This window comes from Equus caballus, chromosome 20 (genome assembly GCF_041296265.1).
Source record: "Equus caballus isolate H_3958 breed thoroughbred chromosome 20, TB-T2T, whole genome shotgun sequence".
Lineage (NCBI taxonomy): Eukaryota > Metazoa > Chordata > Mammalia > Perissodactyla > Equidae > Equus > Equus caballus.
In genome coordinates this window covers 51,336,509-51,357,750 of record NC_091703.1, presented here as the reverse complement: position 1 = coordinate 51,357,750, position 21,242 = coordinate 51,336,509, and the positions used below count along the sequence as shown (strand labels likewise).

The following is a 21,242-nucleotide window of genomic DNA, read 5'->3' as shown; positions in this document are numbered from 1 at the left end:
ACAGAATGCTGTAATAATGGGTGATGATAACATACCTTACTTAGTTACACAAAAAATGGTAAAAACAACACAAAGTAAGAATATAGAAGATTTAAACATGAAGATGAACAAAATTTGATCTAATTCAAAGAAGAAATATCAATGAGTATTAGAAAATATTTTTACCTAAATGGTAATAAAATTGAGATAAATCAAAGCTCATGGAATACAGCTATAGTAGCATTTATATCCTTATATCTATATATCTGAAAAAACTTAAAAGTGTATCTAAAAATTTAACTCAAGAAATTAGAAAAAAAATCAAATTAAACCCAAAGTAAAAAGGATATAAGACATTAGCAGATATTAAAAAATTAGCAAACAGACACCAGAAGTAGAGTTGCTGGATTGTATCGTAGATCCATTTTTAATTTTCTGAGAAACCTCCATATTGTTCTTTATAGTGGTTGGACTAAAAAAATTCAAACCTGTATAAAAAAAGATAGTAACATGGTGGTTACCAGGGGATGGCAAGTGAGGGGATAAGATTGATGGTGTTTAAATTTAATGAGTACTAAAATAGCCACAGAGATTTACATGCAAATTAAGACAACAATCAGATACCACTTCACATCTATTAGAATGTCCAACATCCAGAATATTGACAACGCCAAACTCTAGTGAGGATACAGAGCAATAGGAACTCTCATACATTGCTGGTGGAAATGCAAAATGGTAAAGCCACTTTAGAAGACAGTTTGGTAGTTTCTTACAAAACTAAACATACTGCTGCCTTAAGATCCAAAAATTGTGCTCCTTGGTGTTTACCCAAAAGAGTTGAAAAGTTATGTCCACACAAAAACCTGCTCATGAATGTTTACAGCAGCTTTATTCATAATTTCCAAAACTTGAAAGCATCCAAGATGTCCTTCAGTAGGTGAATGGATAAACTGTGGTACATTTAGACGATGGAATATTATTCAATGTTAAAAAGAAATCAGCTGTCAATCCACGAAAAGACGTGGGAACCTTAAATGCGTATTTCTAAGTGAAAGAAGGCAATCTGAAAAGGCTATGGATTGTATGATTCCAACTATGACAAGAAAAGGTAAAACTATGACTATGATAAAAAAAAAAAAAGTCAATGGTTACCAGAAGGACATGGGGAGAGATGAATAGGCAGAACCCAGAAAATTTTTAGGGCAGTGAAAATACTCTGTATGATATTATAATGATATATTTGCCCATTGTATATATTTGTCATTATATATTTGCCCAAACCCATAGACTGTACAACACCAAGAGTGAGCCCTAATGTAAACTATGGTCTTTGGGTGATTATCACGTGTCAAGGTAGGTTTATCTTGGGTAAAAATTGTTTCATTCTGGTGAATGATGTTGATAATGGTGATCAACATGCATGTATGGGGGCAGAGGGTATAAGGCAAGCCTCTGTACCTTTCTCTCAATTTCATTATAAACCTAAAAGTGCTCCAAAAAATAGAATTCTTAAAAAATAAAAAGAGCTCTTCTGAATTCACTAACAAAAAATACCAACAACATAATAAGCAAAGTATATGAACAATTAAATAAAGAAAAAGAAGGAAAAACTATTTACAACAAATTACCAAAGGCATAAAAAATTAAAATTGCAATGGATGCCATTTTATTTTGGGGCAAAATTTACATACATTGTTGGTGGCAGTATATAAGTTAAGAACCCTAGAATCTAACTCTTTCATAAGTATCCTAAATATATGTCGTGTAAATATTAAAATATGTACTACAAACTTGCTTATCATAATCCTAAAACATAAAAATTTTAAATATGGCCTAGTTGAAAGATGGAAAAAATTGTCATGTATCATTCCAAGGGAATATTATATAGTTCTAAAAACATCTTGAATCTTGTTGAGGAGAGTAACATATGGCCAAAAAACTAATCATATATTAATTAAAAACAAGTTTCAATCTTACGTATAAATATAGGGATACGTAATATTTTTAATGTCTTCTTTTTTTTTGGTATTTTCCAAATTTGTACAATGTACACACAGTATCTTTTGTAATCAGAAGTAGTATGTTATTAAATAAGAGATCAGTAATTTCAGTTACTCGTCTTTTACCACAGCCACAGCTACCTTGGTGGATCCTGGTCGGTGCTCAAAATCTTTCGGTTTCTGCCGGAGACAGTGTCTTAAAGAGGAAAAGCAAATTGATATATGTTTCTCACCAAGTAAGATCTGCTGCGCTGAGAGGTTTACTGAAGATTAATCTTGAAAAGGAAGACTTACCTCTGACCAAAGGAGTCGTCTTTGCATCAGTGCAGAGAGGAGTAAGAATATAGTTAGAAACTTCGTGATAAACACATAAGCCAATATCAATATCTTCCTTTGTAGATGTCAATTATATATTTAATGGAATGAGGTAGGGCCTTTCTTATTTTCTCTAAGCTAGAGATTTGGATAGAGGCATACCTGGTGCTAATTTCCCATCATATGGATACCAAGTTTGCTTCAATTTAGGACCACTTTTGATCTGTTGTGGTTCATCTACACTTACACAATTGAACATTTCCCAACTCAACCATGACCTTATTAGAAATTTGATTCATGAAAATTAATATCCATAGGCTTATCAATTGTCTAAACATCATTATGTTGCTGACATTAAGAGATAGGAAACCTAAGTGCAAGATGAATGCATAGCTGCAGTAGAGCATGGAGATACTTGCTGGCCCAAAAGTCTAGAGGCAAGGAAGATAGCCAAAGTCTATACTTCTGTAGGATCAAGAATCAGACAGGAGAATGAAATTCAAGGATTTGAGAAGAAAAGACAGAAGTGTATAAAAAGCTCCAGTGTTGAAGAACAGTTTGAAAAGTTGAATGCGATAAGAAATATGGCAAAATAATTCAAGATCTACGATAAAACTCTGAGGAAAGCGATTTTGGAGGATGATCACGGCAACGTAGTTGTTTAAAATAGAGCTACTACATAGTAAAACCAAAACTCATAGAAAAATTTACAACAAAATAGGTGATAAGATATCTCCACATATCTTATTATATAAACGGAGATACGGAGGAAAAAACGCCAATATCTTAAAGGCGTTTGTGAAATCTCCATCTATGTGGGAGAACGCAAATGAAAAATACATGGCCTTCTGATGCATCTGAGAATAGAAGAGCCCCATTCCACAAACAGCATTCACTGGGAAGGATAGTATGACAATTTGATTACAGCAGCTGTAATTGGGAAGGATTTTCCAATCCAACAGTGACTAAGTGAAGTGATAACTGGCAATATCTGAAAGGGCTGGGGCAATCTACTCCTATGAACTCTTGAAATTGATCAGATAGGGCTCATTTCCAAGAAAGCCACCAATGTTAAGAAAAAAAAACTGCTGGAGTGGGGAAAAGAAATTGACCAGGACTGGGAAAATGAAGGAAGGGAGATTCAGTTTTTGCCCATGCCTATAGTCAGTGACAGATCCAGGTCCAGAATCCCCATTTCTTAATATTCCAATTCAGTATGTTAATTAGGGACAAAGAATGATGTACAAAATATGGTCCTATGGCTCTAACTGAGGTATCAGCAGCATCATGTACTTGCTCATTATACTATATTCCATTGTGCTCTGGCTCCTATAGATTCTTCTCTCTAAGATCCACAGTTAGATTTCAAGTAAATTATGTTGGTTTAGAAAGCATTATATCCTTTTCCTTTGTCTCTACTCAAGCTCACATCAGGCTTGTAACCACAGTAAATATTAATCAATAAACATTGGAAAATAATGAAAGATTTATATTAAACATTCAAACTTATTCCTTGTTTGTCTTAGGCAAACAATATTTTATTTGAAATTTTATGGTTTTAAGTTTCATTTTAGTGCTGAACTGGAAAACTCTGAGATATCTAGAAGAAGGCATTTCTGGTTTTAATCCTAAAGGATTTACTATTGACTCGTAATCTTGGACAAGTTACTAAACTAGCTCTCAGTTTGCTCATCTATAAATAATAATGATAATATATTATCATTAAATAAATACAAATAAAGCTATGATCTATATTATTCAGTCCTCCAAGTGGTAATTTAAATTTTTATCCATATATCTCCCAAATATTTAAGGTGGTCCTTATATGCAGTTCACAGCAACACGTTAAAATTCTCTTTCTTCTCTTAATTTCTGTCATTCTGATACTCCTAGAAGTCTTCCTCTTCATAGTGGTGAGAGTTGGTATGATGAGAAATAATCAAATTCTTCACACATTTTGAAGATAGAGCTAAAAGAATTGCTGGGGACAGAAAGTGAGGATGCTACTTGCATCCTTGCTAGCCAGGGATGATCTAAGGTTCTTTGTTTGGATAATTGTAAAAATAGAGTTTCCCATTAAATAAGTTGGGAAAACTGTGGGAGGTGCAAGTTTGGTGAGACTCTGCATGTCAGAAGCTCAGTTTGGGCATGTTAGGTTAGACATTTAATTGGAAAGTTCCAAAAGGCAGTTGAATATTTGTCTAAAGTTCAAGAGTAAGGGTTCAGGATGGAGATAGAAAAACTTAGATTCATCAACTTCTAGAGGCACTTAAAGCCATGAGATTGAATGAGATTTCCTTGGGAATGAATTTGGATAAGACTTTTAGGATTAGTCCTTATATTCCTGGAGATGCCAAAATTCAAAGATTGATGAGATGAGAAATCAGTATGAGAGACCAATAAGAAGTGACCAGAAAATCAGGAGACAACTAGATAATGTGGTATCCTGAAACCTCACTGAAAAGCATGTATCAACTATTGCTAATAAGCCAAGTAAAACAAACACAAAGGAATACCCAATTATTTAGCATGTGAAACTCTTTGAAAACTGTTACTAGAGCAGAAAAATGGAAGAGGCAAAAGCCTGGTTCAAGAGAGAATGAAAGGATGGAAATTTAAGAGAAAATATAGAAAATTACTTTAAAAAGTTTGGCAATAAATGGAACAGAGGAAATGATGTGGTAGCTAGAGGTCAAAATGGCACCAAGAAAGATTTTTTTTGAGTATTTATAATCGGAAATTTTAGAACACTTTTTAAACAATAAAAAAGATCTAGCGGAGATCAACAAAATGAAAAGGCGACCTATGGAATGAGAGAAAATATTTACAAATCATCTATATGATAAAGGGTTAATGTCCAAAATACATGAGGAACTTATACAACTCAACAGCAAAAAAACAAACAACTGATTAAAAAATGAGCTGAAGCACTAAAGAGATCTTTTACGTAGGAAGACATACAAATGCACAACAGGTACATGAAAAGAGGCTCGACATCTCTAATGATCAGGGAAACACAAATCAAAAGCACAATGAAATATCACCTGTTGGAATGGCTATTATCAAATAGACAAGAGATAATTGCTGTGATGATGTAAAGAAAAGAGAACCCTTGTGCACTACTGATGAGAAGGGAAATTGATACAGACTCTATAGAAAGCAGTACGGAGCTTCCTCAGAAACTTAAAAAGAGAACTGCCATATGATCCAGCAATCCCACTTCAGGGTATTTATCCAAAGGAAATGAAAACAAAATCTCAAAGACTCTCAGGTTCATTGCAGCATTATTCGCAGTAGCCAAGACATGGAAACAACCCACATGTCCATCTATGGACAAACGAATCAGGAAGACATGTTATATGTATACATTATATTACATATATTTTTTTCTTTTTTTATCGGACCCCCTTCTGGGGACTGAAGATCCAGCCTGGGCCTCAGGGCCTAGCAGAGAGTGGAGGTAGCAGCTACTTATATGCAGCAGGAGTATGAGGGCTAGGAACTGAGAAACCAGGGGGCATGATGGTTGGAGCAAGTTGGTACATGATGGGATCCCTATCTGAGCAGGGGATAGGGTGGGGACATAGAGGGTCTCTGGGAGGAAGAGAGACCTGAAAGATGAGAAGGAGTTAGCACAATATTACGGCTGCCCAAGAGAAAGCACCAGAGAGAGGGGAAAGACACATTCTATGCTACAGAGGCAAGGAAGTGCACAAGAATCTGAAAACTACAGCAATGCTGGGGTAAAATGAGCACCTGGAGGTAGCTTAGGGGCCAGACCAGGAGGACTTGGGAACCACAGGAGGGGACATAGGTTTTCCCTAAAGGGCAATAGGAAACCATGAAAGATTGCCCACGATATATATATACACAATGGAATACTAGCTATGGAAAGAAGGAAATCCTGAAATTTGCAGCAAAATGGATGGAACTTGAGGGCATGATGCTAAGTGAAGTAAGTCAGATAGAGAAGGAAAAATGCTGTATGATCTCACTTAAATGTGGAATCTAAAAAAGCTGAACTACTAGAAACAGAGAGTAGAATGATGGTTGCGAGGGGGCTAGGGTTTGAGGGAAATGGGGGAGATGTTGGTCAAAATGTACAAACCCTCAGTTGTAAGATGAATAAGTTCTGGAGATCTATGTACAAGATGGTGACTATAGTTAACAATTCTATATTACATACTTGAAAGTTGCTAAGACAGTGGGTCTTAAATGTTCTCACCACCAAAAAGAAAAAAAGAATAATTATGTGAGGTGATGGAGGTCTTAACTAATCCTATTGTGTTAATCATTTCACAGTACATATGTGTATCCAATCATTATATTTTATATCCTAGACTTACACAATGTTATTTTTCAAATATATCTCAAGAAAGCCGGGAACAAATATGAAGTTGGTGGTGAAGCAATATTGGCTGAATATATTCATACTACTATAAATCTTGGAAATCTAGACATCCAGTTCTATGCTTTCACACCTTTTATCTTCTTGATGTCTCATCAATTCTTCCCTGTATTAAAAGGAGGTTTCTTCCATGTTCCAATATCACTGTTACACCTCTATATTCTAAATCCGTGCTGCGCAATAGAAATATGACGTGAGCCACACGTGCAAGCCACATACGTGACTTTAAATGTTCTAGTAGCAACACTGGAAAAAGTTAAAAAAGAACCTGAAACATTCTTTTTTTGTATTAGGCCTTCAAAATCCAGTGTGCATCTTAAACTCATAGCACACTTGAGGTGGGACTAGCCACATTTTAAGTGCCCCATAGCCTCATTGTGCCAAGTGGTTACTCTGTGGGCAGTGTAGTTCTCAATCTCCTCTCTTGTTGACTTCTGCTGAACTTGCTAGATTTCTTTCATTCATTCACTCATTTCATTCGTTCAACATATTTGCCGAACACTAAGCATGTTTTAGAGTGATAGCCCTTTTGATTTTTCTCAATGGCATCTTCATAGTGTTGTAACAGAAAGAAGACACAAATGGCTTTGAAATCATAGAGACTTTGGTTTGCCGCTCAAGAGTTGCGCTAAATTGTATAAGTTATTTAGTATCCAAAAATGTCAGCTTTGTAAGCTGTAAAAATATGAAAAACTATATTCTCTGTAGAGTTCTGTAGGGAGGGGAGTTGTAAATGGAGTAATGCACAAAAAGACCCTCTGCAGATTGTCTGACACGTACCTGTTGTTTAATCGTGTGAGTTTCCTTTCTCTATACTTTTCTTTAAATGTGAATCTGTGTTCCTCGTTCAATGGACTCAACACAAAAAACTTTCCAGTTTTATAACATTTTATTTATCTTATTTATACTGAAAATTCTCTTATTACTAAAACCTCCAATTCCTTCCCCTACATTCTCATTGTACCAATCTAACCACATTCCTTTAATGTCATGCAACATAGCTATTACTCTCGCCTTATAGTGATAAGATTTCCTCAAAGTATTTAGAAAAAGATTTTTATAAATTCAGTTACCTTTTATATGCCATTATTTTCATGTTAAATTTAGTTCATTTGACAAATGAACTTAAATAAGTTTTCTTTATTACTTAAAAATTTCTTTTATTGGTTTGTGTGAATTGTCTCTTGCTATATTTTGACCTTTTTTTTCCTCTATGAACACTGCAAATTTTTACTCATAATCCAGCACTCTATCTATGGATGTTCCTGAAGTTTTAGTCCTTGATCCTCTGTGCTTTCTTCAGCTCAGCTTATAAAAATCCCCAAAAGCTACTGTCTTTTACTGTACAAAAAGATCATGGAGAGCTTTTTGTAGCTTCCTTCTAGAAAATTCTACTAGGAAATGATGCTTTCAATCTAAATTCAAAATGTATAAAAGAATTTTGGAGAATATAGTAAAATGAGCAGAATCGTTTTACTATTTATCTAATACCACATTACACGTCACTCCAACCTTAGTGGCTTAAAAACAAATAATTACCAATTATTTTTCATGGTTTCTGTAGGTCAGGAATTCAAAAGCTGCTTGGCTGAGAGATTCCAGCTCAGGGACTGTCTGAAATTGCAGCGCATATTTGTTTGAACTGCATTCATCTGAAGGCTTGAGTAGGTCTGGAAAACGGACAAGATGACTTGAGTGCTGGCAAGTCGGTACTAGCTATTGGAAGAGGATCTTAGTTCCTCTTCCCAGGAGCCTCTCCCATTGACTTATCCTTTCTCACAATGCGGTGGCTGAGTTCCAAAGGTGAACATCATGAAGGACAGAAAGCCAGGCAGAGTCCATATTCTTTACGAACTAAACTTGGAAGTCACACAGCACTACATTGACTGTACTACACTGGTTAAGATATTTAAAAACTCCCAGCAAAAATCTGAGGAATACCAGATAGACTCCAACACTTAATAGGAGGGATGCCAGTCACATAGTCAGAAGATCATGTGAGATAGGATCCATACATAGTGTGGCCACCTTTGGAAATTACAATCTGTCTTTGATTCCTGAGCCCTTTCTAATTCTGTCCTCCTACAATGTTTACAAAAATGGTAAACTTGCAGGCAAGCGGGTTCTGCGTATCAGGAAGCCACAGAAAAATTTTTCAAATACCTACTAAATGTTATACAAGAAAAGTGTTATGTGGAAGAGCAGGTTTTCAACATTGATGAGACTGGCTTGTTTTATAAGAACATTGGCAAACAAAGAAAATAATACATTTTGGTTGGTGAAAATATAACTAGAGGCTCATAGGAACATAATTCTATATTTCTCATTGGAGCAATGGTTCAGTATTTGTTATTTCAGTGTTTCCAGAGACTTTATAGAACATAGTTACTGCATATACGTGTGTACAGAAATTATGTATACATATATATTTATTTAAATAAGCACACACTCCTTAGGACTAGCAAAGATGAACTCTTCAAAGAGATCATAACACCAAAGAAAATGGTATATGCACATAAATCTAAATACTAATTGATTACATAATTAATAATAGTAACATCTAAGAGGCAAAGTAAACGAAATAAAATTAAAACAACTGACAGTAATGGGATATATAGTTAGAGAAGAATCTCATGGGTATTAGAAAGATAACAACAGAGGGGCCTGCCCCATTGCCTAGTGGTTAAGTTCGGTGCTCTCCCTTTGGCATCCCAGGTTCGGTTCCCAGCCATAGACCTACACCATTCATCAGTGGCCCTGCTGTGGCAGCAACCCACATACAAAATAGAGGAAGATTGGCACTGATGTTAGCTCAGCAAGAATCTTCCTCAGAAAAAAAAGATAAGAACAGAAATTAAAGAAATAGAAAAAAATCACAAGAAAAAAGATTAACAAAGCTAAAAGATTAGTATCCTTATTTATTTATTATATCTGTTATCTATCTGTTATCTAAAGCTACAAGATAATTCTTTATCTTTATTTATGTATTTATTATATCTATTACCTATTATCTATTATCTATATCCATTATTTATTTATTTATTATATCTATTATCTTTATTAGAGAAATCTAATAAAATTGGCAAACCTGGTAAATCACGAAAAAAGAATAAAAGACACAAATGATAGTCCACCACAAAAATATAAAAGTAGTATTAATACTGGTTCTACAGATATTAAAAATAAGATATTATAAGTAACCACATGGCAATAGATTTGACAATTTATACAATTGACATATTTATTTTAAAATACAACATCAAACTGAGGGAAGAGATGAAAATAATTAAAATGAGTACTCTCATAAGCATTAAATAAATTGAATCATAGTTAAAATTCTTCTCAAAAAGAAACCCCATGACTAGACAGCTTTACTGCTGAGTCCAACAAAATGTTCAAGAAATGAAAATTTCTAATATTGCTCAAAATCATTAAGGAAATGAAAAGAAAATGAGGGAGTGTGATCTCCAACTCAATTAAGGAGGCTAGAATTTTGAAAGAAATAATGCATACATTTGATGTTAGTTCTTGGAAATGATTTTTTCCTTTGTGGTAACTCTTGGCATCTAATTTGAGGAGAAGCAACTCAAGTGCAGAAGTAATATTCTAGCAGCGCTGCCCCTGGGGTGTGCAGGAGCTGAGGAAAATATTTCTGAAAATAAACAGGGTACCTGTTTATACAAATCATTTGATTTGGAAATGCAACACAAAATCCATCTGTCCATGTGAAGTATAGTTCTGTATCAATGAAGATTTATAATAATGAGAAGAAGTGTTATATGTTGGTTTATTGCCCAATCGGTGCATGTGAAGATTATTCATATTGTTCAGGCAACATCTCTTCATGTCCTTTATTGTCAAAAGACTGTTCTTCATGAATTTCATGTCTCCCACACAAATATACAAGGCAGGAATGCTGTTATTAATCATAATGCCATGATTCTTGAAAGCCTATTTTTATTAAAATTAATATGTCTTCTCATGATGCTGCATCACCCATCAACCAGCCATTAAATACTGGTTTCTGATGACTCTCTCAAATATTACTGTGTTTTTGGTGATTGCCGCACGTGCAGGCCTTCCCCAGAATATGAAGGAAAATGTGAAGGAAAATTCACTTTCTGGTTATGTTAAATTTACAGTTAGGAATTTTATAGCATATAGGTTGTACAACACCTCTTCTAACCATTTTTTGAGTGCTTTAGGTCTCAATCACTGCATTCCTAGAATGAGATCTATTTTGATGTTGACCATTCCTCTGTCTTCCATGCCTCACTGTCACACCACTGGAGGATGGAGGATAGAAGAGCCTGTGGTTGGAACAAGAAGAATGGTCCCATAGAGCAAGAACTGTTCTCTCTCCTTCAGCAGAGCTTAACACCAACCAGGGAGAGTGCAATATCACCACACCCATTAGAAGCAAGAGAGCCAAAGGTCCCATTAGCATTTCAAAATAAGGAACAATCGTCTGGAAAATTCTCGGAAGATAGGCTTACTCATCCTCAAGACCACCTGATAATTGGTACTCCTGTGAAGGAAGGTAGAGAGTAGAGTGACCACCCTGAGTACCAGCTGATAGATGAGAAGGGTAGGGTGGTGGTGCATAAAGTAAAGAAAAATCTATCTCCATTCCTGCTGCCCTTGGGTGCTGTACTCTGGAGATGGTATTGATATGGAAATACAGAAGGGAAAGGACCCCCTACCCCATAAGCCCAAGCATGCAGCTCAGTTCCAGGGGTTTCCGAGAACCATTGGTAGCCCTAAGCTCTGAATTTCTTCACTGTCCCCTTTGAATGAGAATTGCCCAATATTAGGGCGTGAACACCATTCTGGAAGCCCAATCTCTCCTAATCCCACAAAAGAGATATCATGCCAACCAGCAGGATCAATCCACCTTCCAGACCTCCTGCTCAAAGATGCCCTCACTGTAGGGTCCCTAGGATGACCTTTAGACATGAAACCCCAGAGGTCCCTAAAACATCTGGTCAACACTAGGTATTGTAGGGGAGCCTGGAGAGTCAAGAGACTGCCTGGAAAAAACAGCACCAGGGACTACTCAGGTCCAACCAGGGCATAGGGCGCCTTACTCAGATGGCTCTGCCATCTGAATGGCCTTGAGTGGTCCAAGGGACTCAGAAAAATTCTAGGAAGGTACTCCAAAGTACAGAGGTGGTAAGGGAGTACCCTGTACAGCAGGGTCCAGGACAACGTCTTTCCTTGACAGAATATCACTGTGGTACTACATTCTAGCACATTGAAATGTGACAGAAGGCACGTCATCTGCTGTGCTTATACCTGTCTTCACTCCATCTGGGTATTTCAATTCCCAATTAGCAATTCCTTTATTCTTTCTTTACATTCTGTATAATTACTACTTGCAGGGAAGCATCTGATATCTGAAAGTAAGAAAAGCAAGGAGCACCTTTTTAAAACCTACTCTTTTATTTTTCCACATCATTTTTGAGCTGCACAGAAGGTAAACATGTAGGTAGAAAGGTGGGAAACAGAAAAGTAGCCAAGAGGTAGTCAAAATATTCGCTGGTCTATGTGGTAAACATGTTGGGAATATAAAGATATTCATATAAATTTAGGAAAGGCCTCAATTTACTTTGAAATACACAAGTTCACAAACTACTGAAGATACTACAAATGATTTTCTCTCTCTACACACATTCATTTTGTTTTTAATGGCTACACAGTTCATCATGGCGTGAAGCCATCATAAGCTTATTTTAAACCACTCCTCTAGTTACGCTCATTTCAATTCTTCAATTTTTCATTATGTTGCACTGGACATCTGCGTACATACAATTTCATGCACAGTTTTATGCACATTATCTGCAGAAGAAATGTGAAGTTTTGGAATTCCTGAGTCAACGTATATATGAATTTTTACTGGTTGTACACAGCCAGGCTGTCCTGCTTGTTTTCCAACAATGGGCCCACAACTCATGATTGCTCTTTAAAGAACAGAAAAATGCATCATGTGATTATGAAAAAATTCATAATTGCATTCATTTATATTTTCGTAATTCCCAGTGAGTTAAATATTTTGGATAAGTTTATCTACTCTCCTGTGACTTGTTTTTTCACAACCAACTCCTAATTTTCTTCAGGATTGTTTGTATTTTTAAAATAATTTTGCACTTTTTCTTTATGTATATATTTATATCATCCCTTCAGCTATTATAGGTTGCAAATATTTCATTCAAACTTGGCTTGTCTTTTTTTTTTTTTTTTTTTTTTTTGCTTGAGGAAGGTTCACTCTGAGCTAACATCTGTGCCAATCTTCCTCTACTTTGTATGTGGGATGCCTCCACAGCATGGCTGATGAGTGGAGTAAGTCTGTGCCCGGGATCCCAACCCATGAACCCCAGGCCATGGAAGCAGAGCAGGCGGAATATTAACCACTTGGCCACAGGGCTGACCTCCAAACTTTGCTTGTTTTTCATTGATAAAAAAAATTATAAATTTGTGTCTAGTTAAATCATATTATATTTTGTATAATTTCTAAACCTTTCTTACTTGGAAAGGCCCTCCTTGTGATTATAAAAAATTTCCATATATTTTTGATAGATTTTACATACACATATATGTATAAATATACATAACACAGACATAAATATATTTCAGATTTGATTATTTTTCCTTTGAAGTATATAATTCAATTCATCTGGGATTAATTTAGTGTATATTAGGAGACATGGGTTTTTACACATTTTTCTTCTGATACTTTGCTTATCCCAACATCATTTGTGAATATACCATACTTCCTATATTGATTTGACATGTTATACTCATGAAAAATTAAACTTCTTGATATATATGTGGGACTGTTGATCAATTTATCAATATTTTTAGGAAATATCATCTTATTTTTATTGCTATAACTTTGCGGGATATTATACCTGATAAAGTACATTCTCCTTTGTGCTGTTTTTAGGATACTTTATCTTTAGAAGATGCCCTTGAACCCATCTGATCTACTACCAGAAACCAATGTTACAACTCTGGTATCACAGTGTCTCACTTTCTTGAGTTCTTAAAGAAATTTCTTCTTTTGAAGAACAAAGAGACTTTGTTATTGTACTTTTTCAGTACATTGGACAGACTGATAGTTAAATAATTAGATAAATGCAGTGATTTACCTTACCAGCTTAAGTACTGTGTGATAGATTACTTAGAATATTCAATGAGCTCAACAAATTCATTCTAGAAATTACAAAATTATTTTTGAAAACCATATTGGAGGATTAGCTATCTGAGTGATTTCATAATAATAACATTACATAGAAGTTTCTAGTGTTTTGCATTTACATTTTTATCTATGTCTGAGGTCATAAGTAATGAAAGAAATCAAGGCAAAAGAATGTTTTCACTGGGGAGATTTCAAGATAATTTAATCACACCCTTCATTACACAATGCATAAGGTGGTCAAGAGATGGGACTCTGGTATTCAACATCCTGGGTTCAATTCGCCTCACTAACATTTATTAACTGTACCAAACTGATCTCTTTATGTCTCAGTTTCCACATCCAGAAGTTAGAAATACTGTAATAATTTTACCTACCTTATAGGATGTTGTAAGAATTAAATGAGTTAATGCATATAACATGTTCAAAACAGTGCCTACATAGTAAATGATGAACAAAAGTTAGCTCTTATTAGGCAGTAATAAGGGAAATGAAGCCCAGATAGATGAACTAACCAAGATGTTTCTCAGCAAGTCAGTAGCATCTGGAAAAGAATTCAGGTACCATAACGCCTAGACAACACTTCCTAGATACATGAGAGGATATTTTCCATGAAAGGAGCCTACAGTAGGGGGGATATGTCAAAAAGGACAGGGGTTTTGTTGTTTTCATGATAGTTTCCTCTTTTATGTTTCTTTAATCAAGAGCAGCGTAGGCAGCCTTTGCAATAATCATTGCACTGGGAATGAGAAATACATCCTAAAAACACCAGGCTCGGATGAGCATCAAAGCTGTAATAGCACCCTTTGGACTGAGGGTAACATCGAATCTGAAAATACCTACCTTCACTTTGAATAATTACCAAGTCTTTGAACCTCCCCTAAGAGTAAGAATAGTCCAGAGGACCCAATTCCATTGTTGCAAATTTGTTGCAGAAAGAGACTGGTCTCAGGAATTCAATAGTTTCCTATATAATAACCAATGAAGAATCTTGCAGTGTTCCAGGTTTCTTGGTTCAGCAATTAAGCACAATAACATTTATTACATTTCTATCTTTAATAGAGAAATTTCCCTTGCCCTCTAAGACCAGAGAAACCTAATGCCTTTCAATTGGACATTTCATTATTACTTCTCTTTAATGGACCATGGTAACCACCATTTCCAATAATCCTGTTACTTCTAGATCTTAAAAAATGAATACCCAAAGCAAAGTAAAATTTGACTTGGATCTTTATTAAACATCCCCTTAATATAACCGTAATTAAAATATCTTCTTGCAGAACCATCCAAATAATTTATTCTCTTACTAAAATGACTTGTTATTTATTGACGGTGCCATCATTTGGCATCTTGTAAATATTGCATTATACACATTATTATTTGCCTATGTATGTATGTGTGAGTGTATGTATTCATTGCAAAATTCTCTTATACCTATTGTGTCTCTGAGATCTACATTGCATATGAGAGACAGCAAAGAATTATTTATGCAGTAATGATGAAGAGGGTTTTAATAATGACCGTAGATAACAGGGGAAAGGCGGTCTAGTGGCAAAGTAGTAAATTAGGAGACAAGAATTTCTGCTTTTTGAATTTAGTATGTAGTTTAATTTGCACAGTTTTTTAAGAAACAGAAAAAGAAAAGATTAAATTCTCATTTTTATACTTCTCATTTCTGCAAGAAATTCCCAGTGATATGAAATTCTTTAGACAACTACTTATTAAAAATCATAATAATCTGCTGGGGATGTCATAAGCCCTTTATATTCCCAAGATAAAAGAAAAGCAGTGTCCAGCACTTTTGCCCCAGGCACTGCTAAACAAGACTGTTAGCTTTTGATAAACATGAATGACTAAATTCATATCACTGCAGGGAGAGAAATATAAGAAGATGCACTTTCTACCTTCCTCTCACTGAAAGACTCCAGAGCTACTGGTTTGACTGACTTTCTTCAATCATGAAGATTCCTGTCTTTCTCTTTGTTTTATTTTTCTTTCTGGCCCCACTGTCACCAGGTAAAATGGAAATGTTAATTGAGTGGGTGAAATATCTTTTTGGAGACAGAAGTCTTGGTTGATGTCAACTGGAGATAAAGGAATGACTGAATTGCCAAGAGAGTGGTTTGTGATGGCCCCAGGAGTGAATCACAAAGAAAAGACTTGTGATCTTACTAAAAAGTAAGGCTCCTGGTGAGTCATATCATTGTGGGAGACAATTTAAGGACTCGATCAAAGGCTTTGTTCTCAGTATGGGCTGACTGTCCAGAAAGACAAGTCAGATATGATATTAAAGTATAATCATCTGGATCCTTGAGAAATAATGGGCACTGTGTGTAGCATAGTAACAGTGGGTTTTCCACTAACTTATGCTGAATGATAGATTTGACTATGTTATGTTGCATAGTTTACTTTGAGACTCCTCGTTCTGAAAAATTTGGTGTTTTTAACTGATTTAGAGTGTAAAACATTTTAATGGCTCTCTTACCTCAGGTCCAGTTGCATAGCAACCAAGTTAATGAAATGAACACGGCCTTTGGAATTACCGATACCTGGATTCAGATTTGGTTTCTGGCACCTATTGGTCATACAAATTTAACAGGTTATTTAAACTTCAGCATCAATTTCCATATCTGTGAATTAAGTACAGTAATTAAGTCTACCTTATAGTATTACCATGATGATTAATGATATGTAAATATGCAAAATGCCCAATACAGACTATGGTATTTATTAGATTCTTCTTAAATATTATAATTGCTTTTCCATTGTATTGAAACATCTTAGAAAGGAAGTAACCTCTTGTGCCTCATTTTGGAGGAAGGAACCCTTCTTTGACAACTATTGTAGGAACAATGGAGGCAACATGTACCCTGTTGGATTTCATGAGTTTGGGTTGTGTGCCCTCCTTTGTAAACCACCCTACTCATCTTAGGTTGGATTACCAGCCAAAGAGACATATGTGTCTTGATGGAGATCATTGAAAGAACTGTTTTGACACGTTACAGGCTACTTGAGACAAGAAAAGTATTTTTCTTGTGCATGCAAGAGCACTGTAAAAACGCACACTCCAAGAAAATAACTCAACTCACTTTAAAAACAAAAATAAACAAATGAAACAAACAAACAAAAAACTCTGGAAACTCCTGATTTAGGAGAGCCCTAGAACTTCAATAGTTTACTATTTGAACTCCAACTCCATCCCTTAGCAGCACAGATAAAACCAAGTGCTCTAGCAAGTAAGTTTAGCTTTGAGTAAATTTTTCAACTGAAACACTTCAGTATTTTGGATAAAAGATTCAAATGTTTGAATTCTTCTATAATTAAAATAAATTTTTTTCAAATGAAAACTAAAAGGATTATTTTTATATTAAATCTTTCTAAACTCAGGACAAATTGAATCAAAAACAAGTTTTGTTTCTATTAACCCCAAAGAAGGGTTTTCTTAAAATAGAGAGGACTAGTATATAGGATGACCATATTTGTCTAATAAAGTAGTACCTCCAGTTTTATTATCATGATTTACATGTGTCCCTTGTGTCACTTGCTTTTGAAAAAAGATATGTGAAAACCTTCATGACATTTTCAGTATCTTCAGAAACCTAAGAGAGTTGCGTGTGTATGGTTTCATCTAAAGGTTGAAAACTTTTCTATTCCTTCTTGTGCATAAATATGAATTTTTATATGATGCAATAGCTGTTATCTAGAGAGAAGTTATTTGTTGTTTTTGTTACTAGTGGGAAAATCCTAATTTAGAATTCCCACTTAAATAATGCTATTCTTTTTCTCATACTGGTGCTTGACAGCTGTCATCTTCTATTATTTGTAAATTCCAATTAAGTCGACATACATGCTTCACACCCCTCATGAAGGACAGTAATTTGAGGATGCATTTTTAAGCTGGTGAGATATTGTCTTTTCCCTCTGGCATCAAAGGCGATAAATAACGTCTCTCTAGATAATACAAATAAGGAGACATCATTAATTTATCCAGTGGAACAGTGATATCACATGGCCTAAATTATATAGCAAAAAAAAATCAATATAATTTTTTTCCTATAAAGCCTATTGCCCAAAGTAACAGAGAGATTTTATGGTAAAATAACTTCATTTAAATCAGAGGGCATCAATATATTGGGTTATCAGCGCCATCAAATCCATCACAGTTGAGTCCTATATGTAAGATTCTAGGGAAAGAGGGAAAAACACTGTTCACATGCCTTATCTGTTGATGCCTGATAATTCACCATTGTGTTTAATGCTTTTACTTTGGGAGTCACCCTCCCAAAATTTAAAAATGTAAACATTTCTTGAAGAGGTGAAACATTAAATCTCCTACCCAAGATATGGATGAGTTCATTAGTTGGTACAGTTGTGATAATGTCGGCTTGAGTACTTTATAGAGGACAGGACTCTGAGAAAAGGAGACATTGGGAGATGCTGACCAAGTTCACCCTTCTTCACCATCTGTCTAAGACTGGTCCTGAACGCATCACTAGTACTCCCAGCAACCCTTTCTTCCCTGACTAACCTCAGATCTTTCTGTGTGTTCAAAGAATCCTTCTTGTCCCAATGGCTGCCAGAGTTCTCTTTAATTTTCCCATTAAAGAGAATCCTAAAGATAAAAGCAAGATAGCAATTTAAACAATGTGAACTGACTTTCCCATTTTTAAGTGCTAAAGCCAGAAATATTTAGGTGTTTAATTGCTTTTGAATTAGAGGAAGCAACTGTCCTATGGGTATGTAGCCATAGGAATATATGATGTCTGTTCCAAGCCACTCTGGCTCTAATAATTTCTATTTAGAAATTCTCATGGAAAACTAACCTTTAGTCACTAGTGGGCCCAGCTAAAACCTGGAGAGAAAACTGACAATGAAGCAGAAACTATCACAAGACTGTCACCGCCAGAAAAATAGTAAAAGAAGCAACTTCTTAAATCCCTACTCAAGGGTGGAAGCCTAGCATATGCAGACGCTGTAATAATTTTCATGTCAACAACTGATTTATACCAAGTTTGTGTCCCTAAGACACATATAATGATTCAATGGTTTATGTACTTTTTTGTTTCCTTTTAACAGTGAAATGTGCCATGAAAGACACCTACAGTTGCTTTGTCAAGAAAGGCAAATGTAGACGTGAGTGCCATAATTTTGAAAAACCAGTTGGTTTCTGCACAAAACTAAATGTCACCTGTTGTATGTAGAAGTCTGAAATAAAAATCAGCATTCCTGAAACATAAAGCACAGTGAGTATAAGCATTAGTAATAAATAAAACTGAGATACAAACCACTCCTGTACAGTATGTGTTGCTTTCCTAGTTACCACAGCCTCACTTGCGGAACTAGGTTCTCTCCTAAGGATCTAAAAGTAGTGGGAGATATCCAATATAGAGGGTGGTTCTTTGGAAACATTTCATCATTTTGGATATCAGTGCTCAATCAATTGAGGGAAGAATGCTAAAGGACACACAAAAAAAATATTAGTATCAGCAGTCTTCAATTCAAAGGTATCCAAACTGGTAGGACCATTTCCCCAAATGAGGGAGGAGTTGAGAGCGACCAAAGAAATAGAACAAATAGAATCGTCATCAGGTCATGGACCAAGAGATCTGATCCACTGCCATCACAAAGCCTTAGCATCATTTGGCCCTTCAGTTTTATGCATTTTTTCTCTTAAACAAGGAATTTTAAAAAGAGGCCGTATTGAAGCTAAGGCATAGGTGTATGACAATGAAAACAGGCAACAGGGAGGTCTGATGAAAGCTGGAAGACTTCATAGCTAATACCTGGAGAACAAGGGACAAAGAATTCAGTGTCAACACTACAAAAGATAATTCTTGGCTCCCTAAAAATATTAGGAACTTTATTAATAGTCATATGTTTATATTTTACACTAACATATGGTTTTTGAAATACTTCAAGATAGAGAAATGTTTTTGATTGTCACAAAATTTCTATGAGACAATGCAATGTCCATGAAACATATAAGGTAACATGTTGAAACATATATTTAAGGGTACAAATTACCAGGGTTCTAATTCTGCCAGATGAATAGTGTGCAATGTTCTTAAATTAACCTGATTTGTTAAACAATGTGAGGGAGGTTGTGAGGCCACATAGCTAGCTGGGCATTTATACACAATTAGAAATTAAGCTCTGTTATACAATGAGCATCATAAATGCAAACAAATTTTGAATACTTCACTTACTTTGAAATCATTGGGGGCAGCTGGAGAAAGAGGGTAAGGTAAATAGAGATTTGAAAGAAGAGGCATCTGAAACTGAGGAGCAGACATAGAAATGAGAACAGGGAGTAGGGGAGGTCTGGTGACCTATAAGTTCATGTTTGGCTACTGACAGTGTTAATAAGCCTATGAGACAAACTTAATTAGGTTGATCTGGTAGCCGAGTAATTCCCCTTATCTCATCTTTTCTTGCACACAAAACCTTCCAGGTTGACCTTAACAACTGAGACTTTTACAAGGAGATAGAAAAGGAAATTCTGTAACTCCTCAAGCTTGTGTAATTAGCTTTCAACCAATTTTCTTAAACTGAGTTTATAATCCATATAAGGAAAAACTCATTCTCCTATAGCCTAGACCATTAATTCCAAAACTTTCCAAATAAAGACCTCTTCTACACAAAATTTAATAGTTCTTCCAAAGGACAGTAATTGCAACTTGGGGATCTAAAAAAGTTAAGGAACTACAGTATGAGCAGAAAATAATCTACATGTGCACACACAAACACACACTCGCACACATCCATACATATGTATGTGCATAGAGATAGATAGGTATGTAGGTAGGTATGTAGGTAGGCAAGCACGTAGGTAAGTAGTTTAGACAGATAGAAAGAGAGAGAGAAATGATAGATAGACAGATATAGATACACCAGATTTATTATTCATTTAATCTACAGACAATGTGGTCATTTGTATTCACCAACCACTTCCAATCGGCTTCCTACTGGATCCTGGCAAACGATTGAGTAACGATGGCATAGACAGTTTTATAAAATGTCTATAACTGAATACCTCTCAATACCACAGTCATTGGAGCACATAATACAGTCAAAAAAATGTTATTTGTCTAATTTGCATTCTTAAATAAGTCATATCCACTAAAGTCCATCAACAATAGCAGTCTTATCCAAGTAGTCAGCCAATTTGCTCTATTACAGCTCTGAAGTCTGAACCCAAGCACATTACTGTAAGGCTGGAAAAAGCCACAGCCACCACTGGAGACCATCACTTACCTGCAGAACTGGCCATCTTGCTGTGGAACCAGACACCTGTTGTCGTGTACATTCTCAGCATCATTTATAAATAAACTATGTCATGAGTGAA

The 21,242-nt window shown here is 35.4% G+C and overlaps 1 protein-coding gene across 2 annotated transcripts in view; it reads left to right on the top strand.

The window, feature by feature from the left end:
* DEFB114 (defensin beta 114) overlaps positions 1-21,242 on the top strand; it is a 27,508-nt gene extending 6,266 nt beyond the window's left edge. The window contains exons 2-3 of one of the 2 annotated variants that reach the window (XR_011429792.1): positions 18,974-19,140; positions 21,077-21,242. Coding sequence is in view for 1 of the 2 variants with exons in the window: in XM_023624100.2 (XP_023479868.1) it covers positions 2,111-2,253 (143 nt within the window). In the remaining variant the exon portion in view is untranslated. Of the gene's footprint in view, positions 1-2,110; positions 11,298-18,973; positions 19,141-21,076 lie in introns of those variants that run through there. The other variant, XM_023624100.2, reaches the window with a different exon arrangement.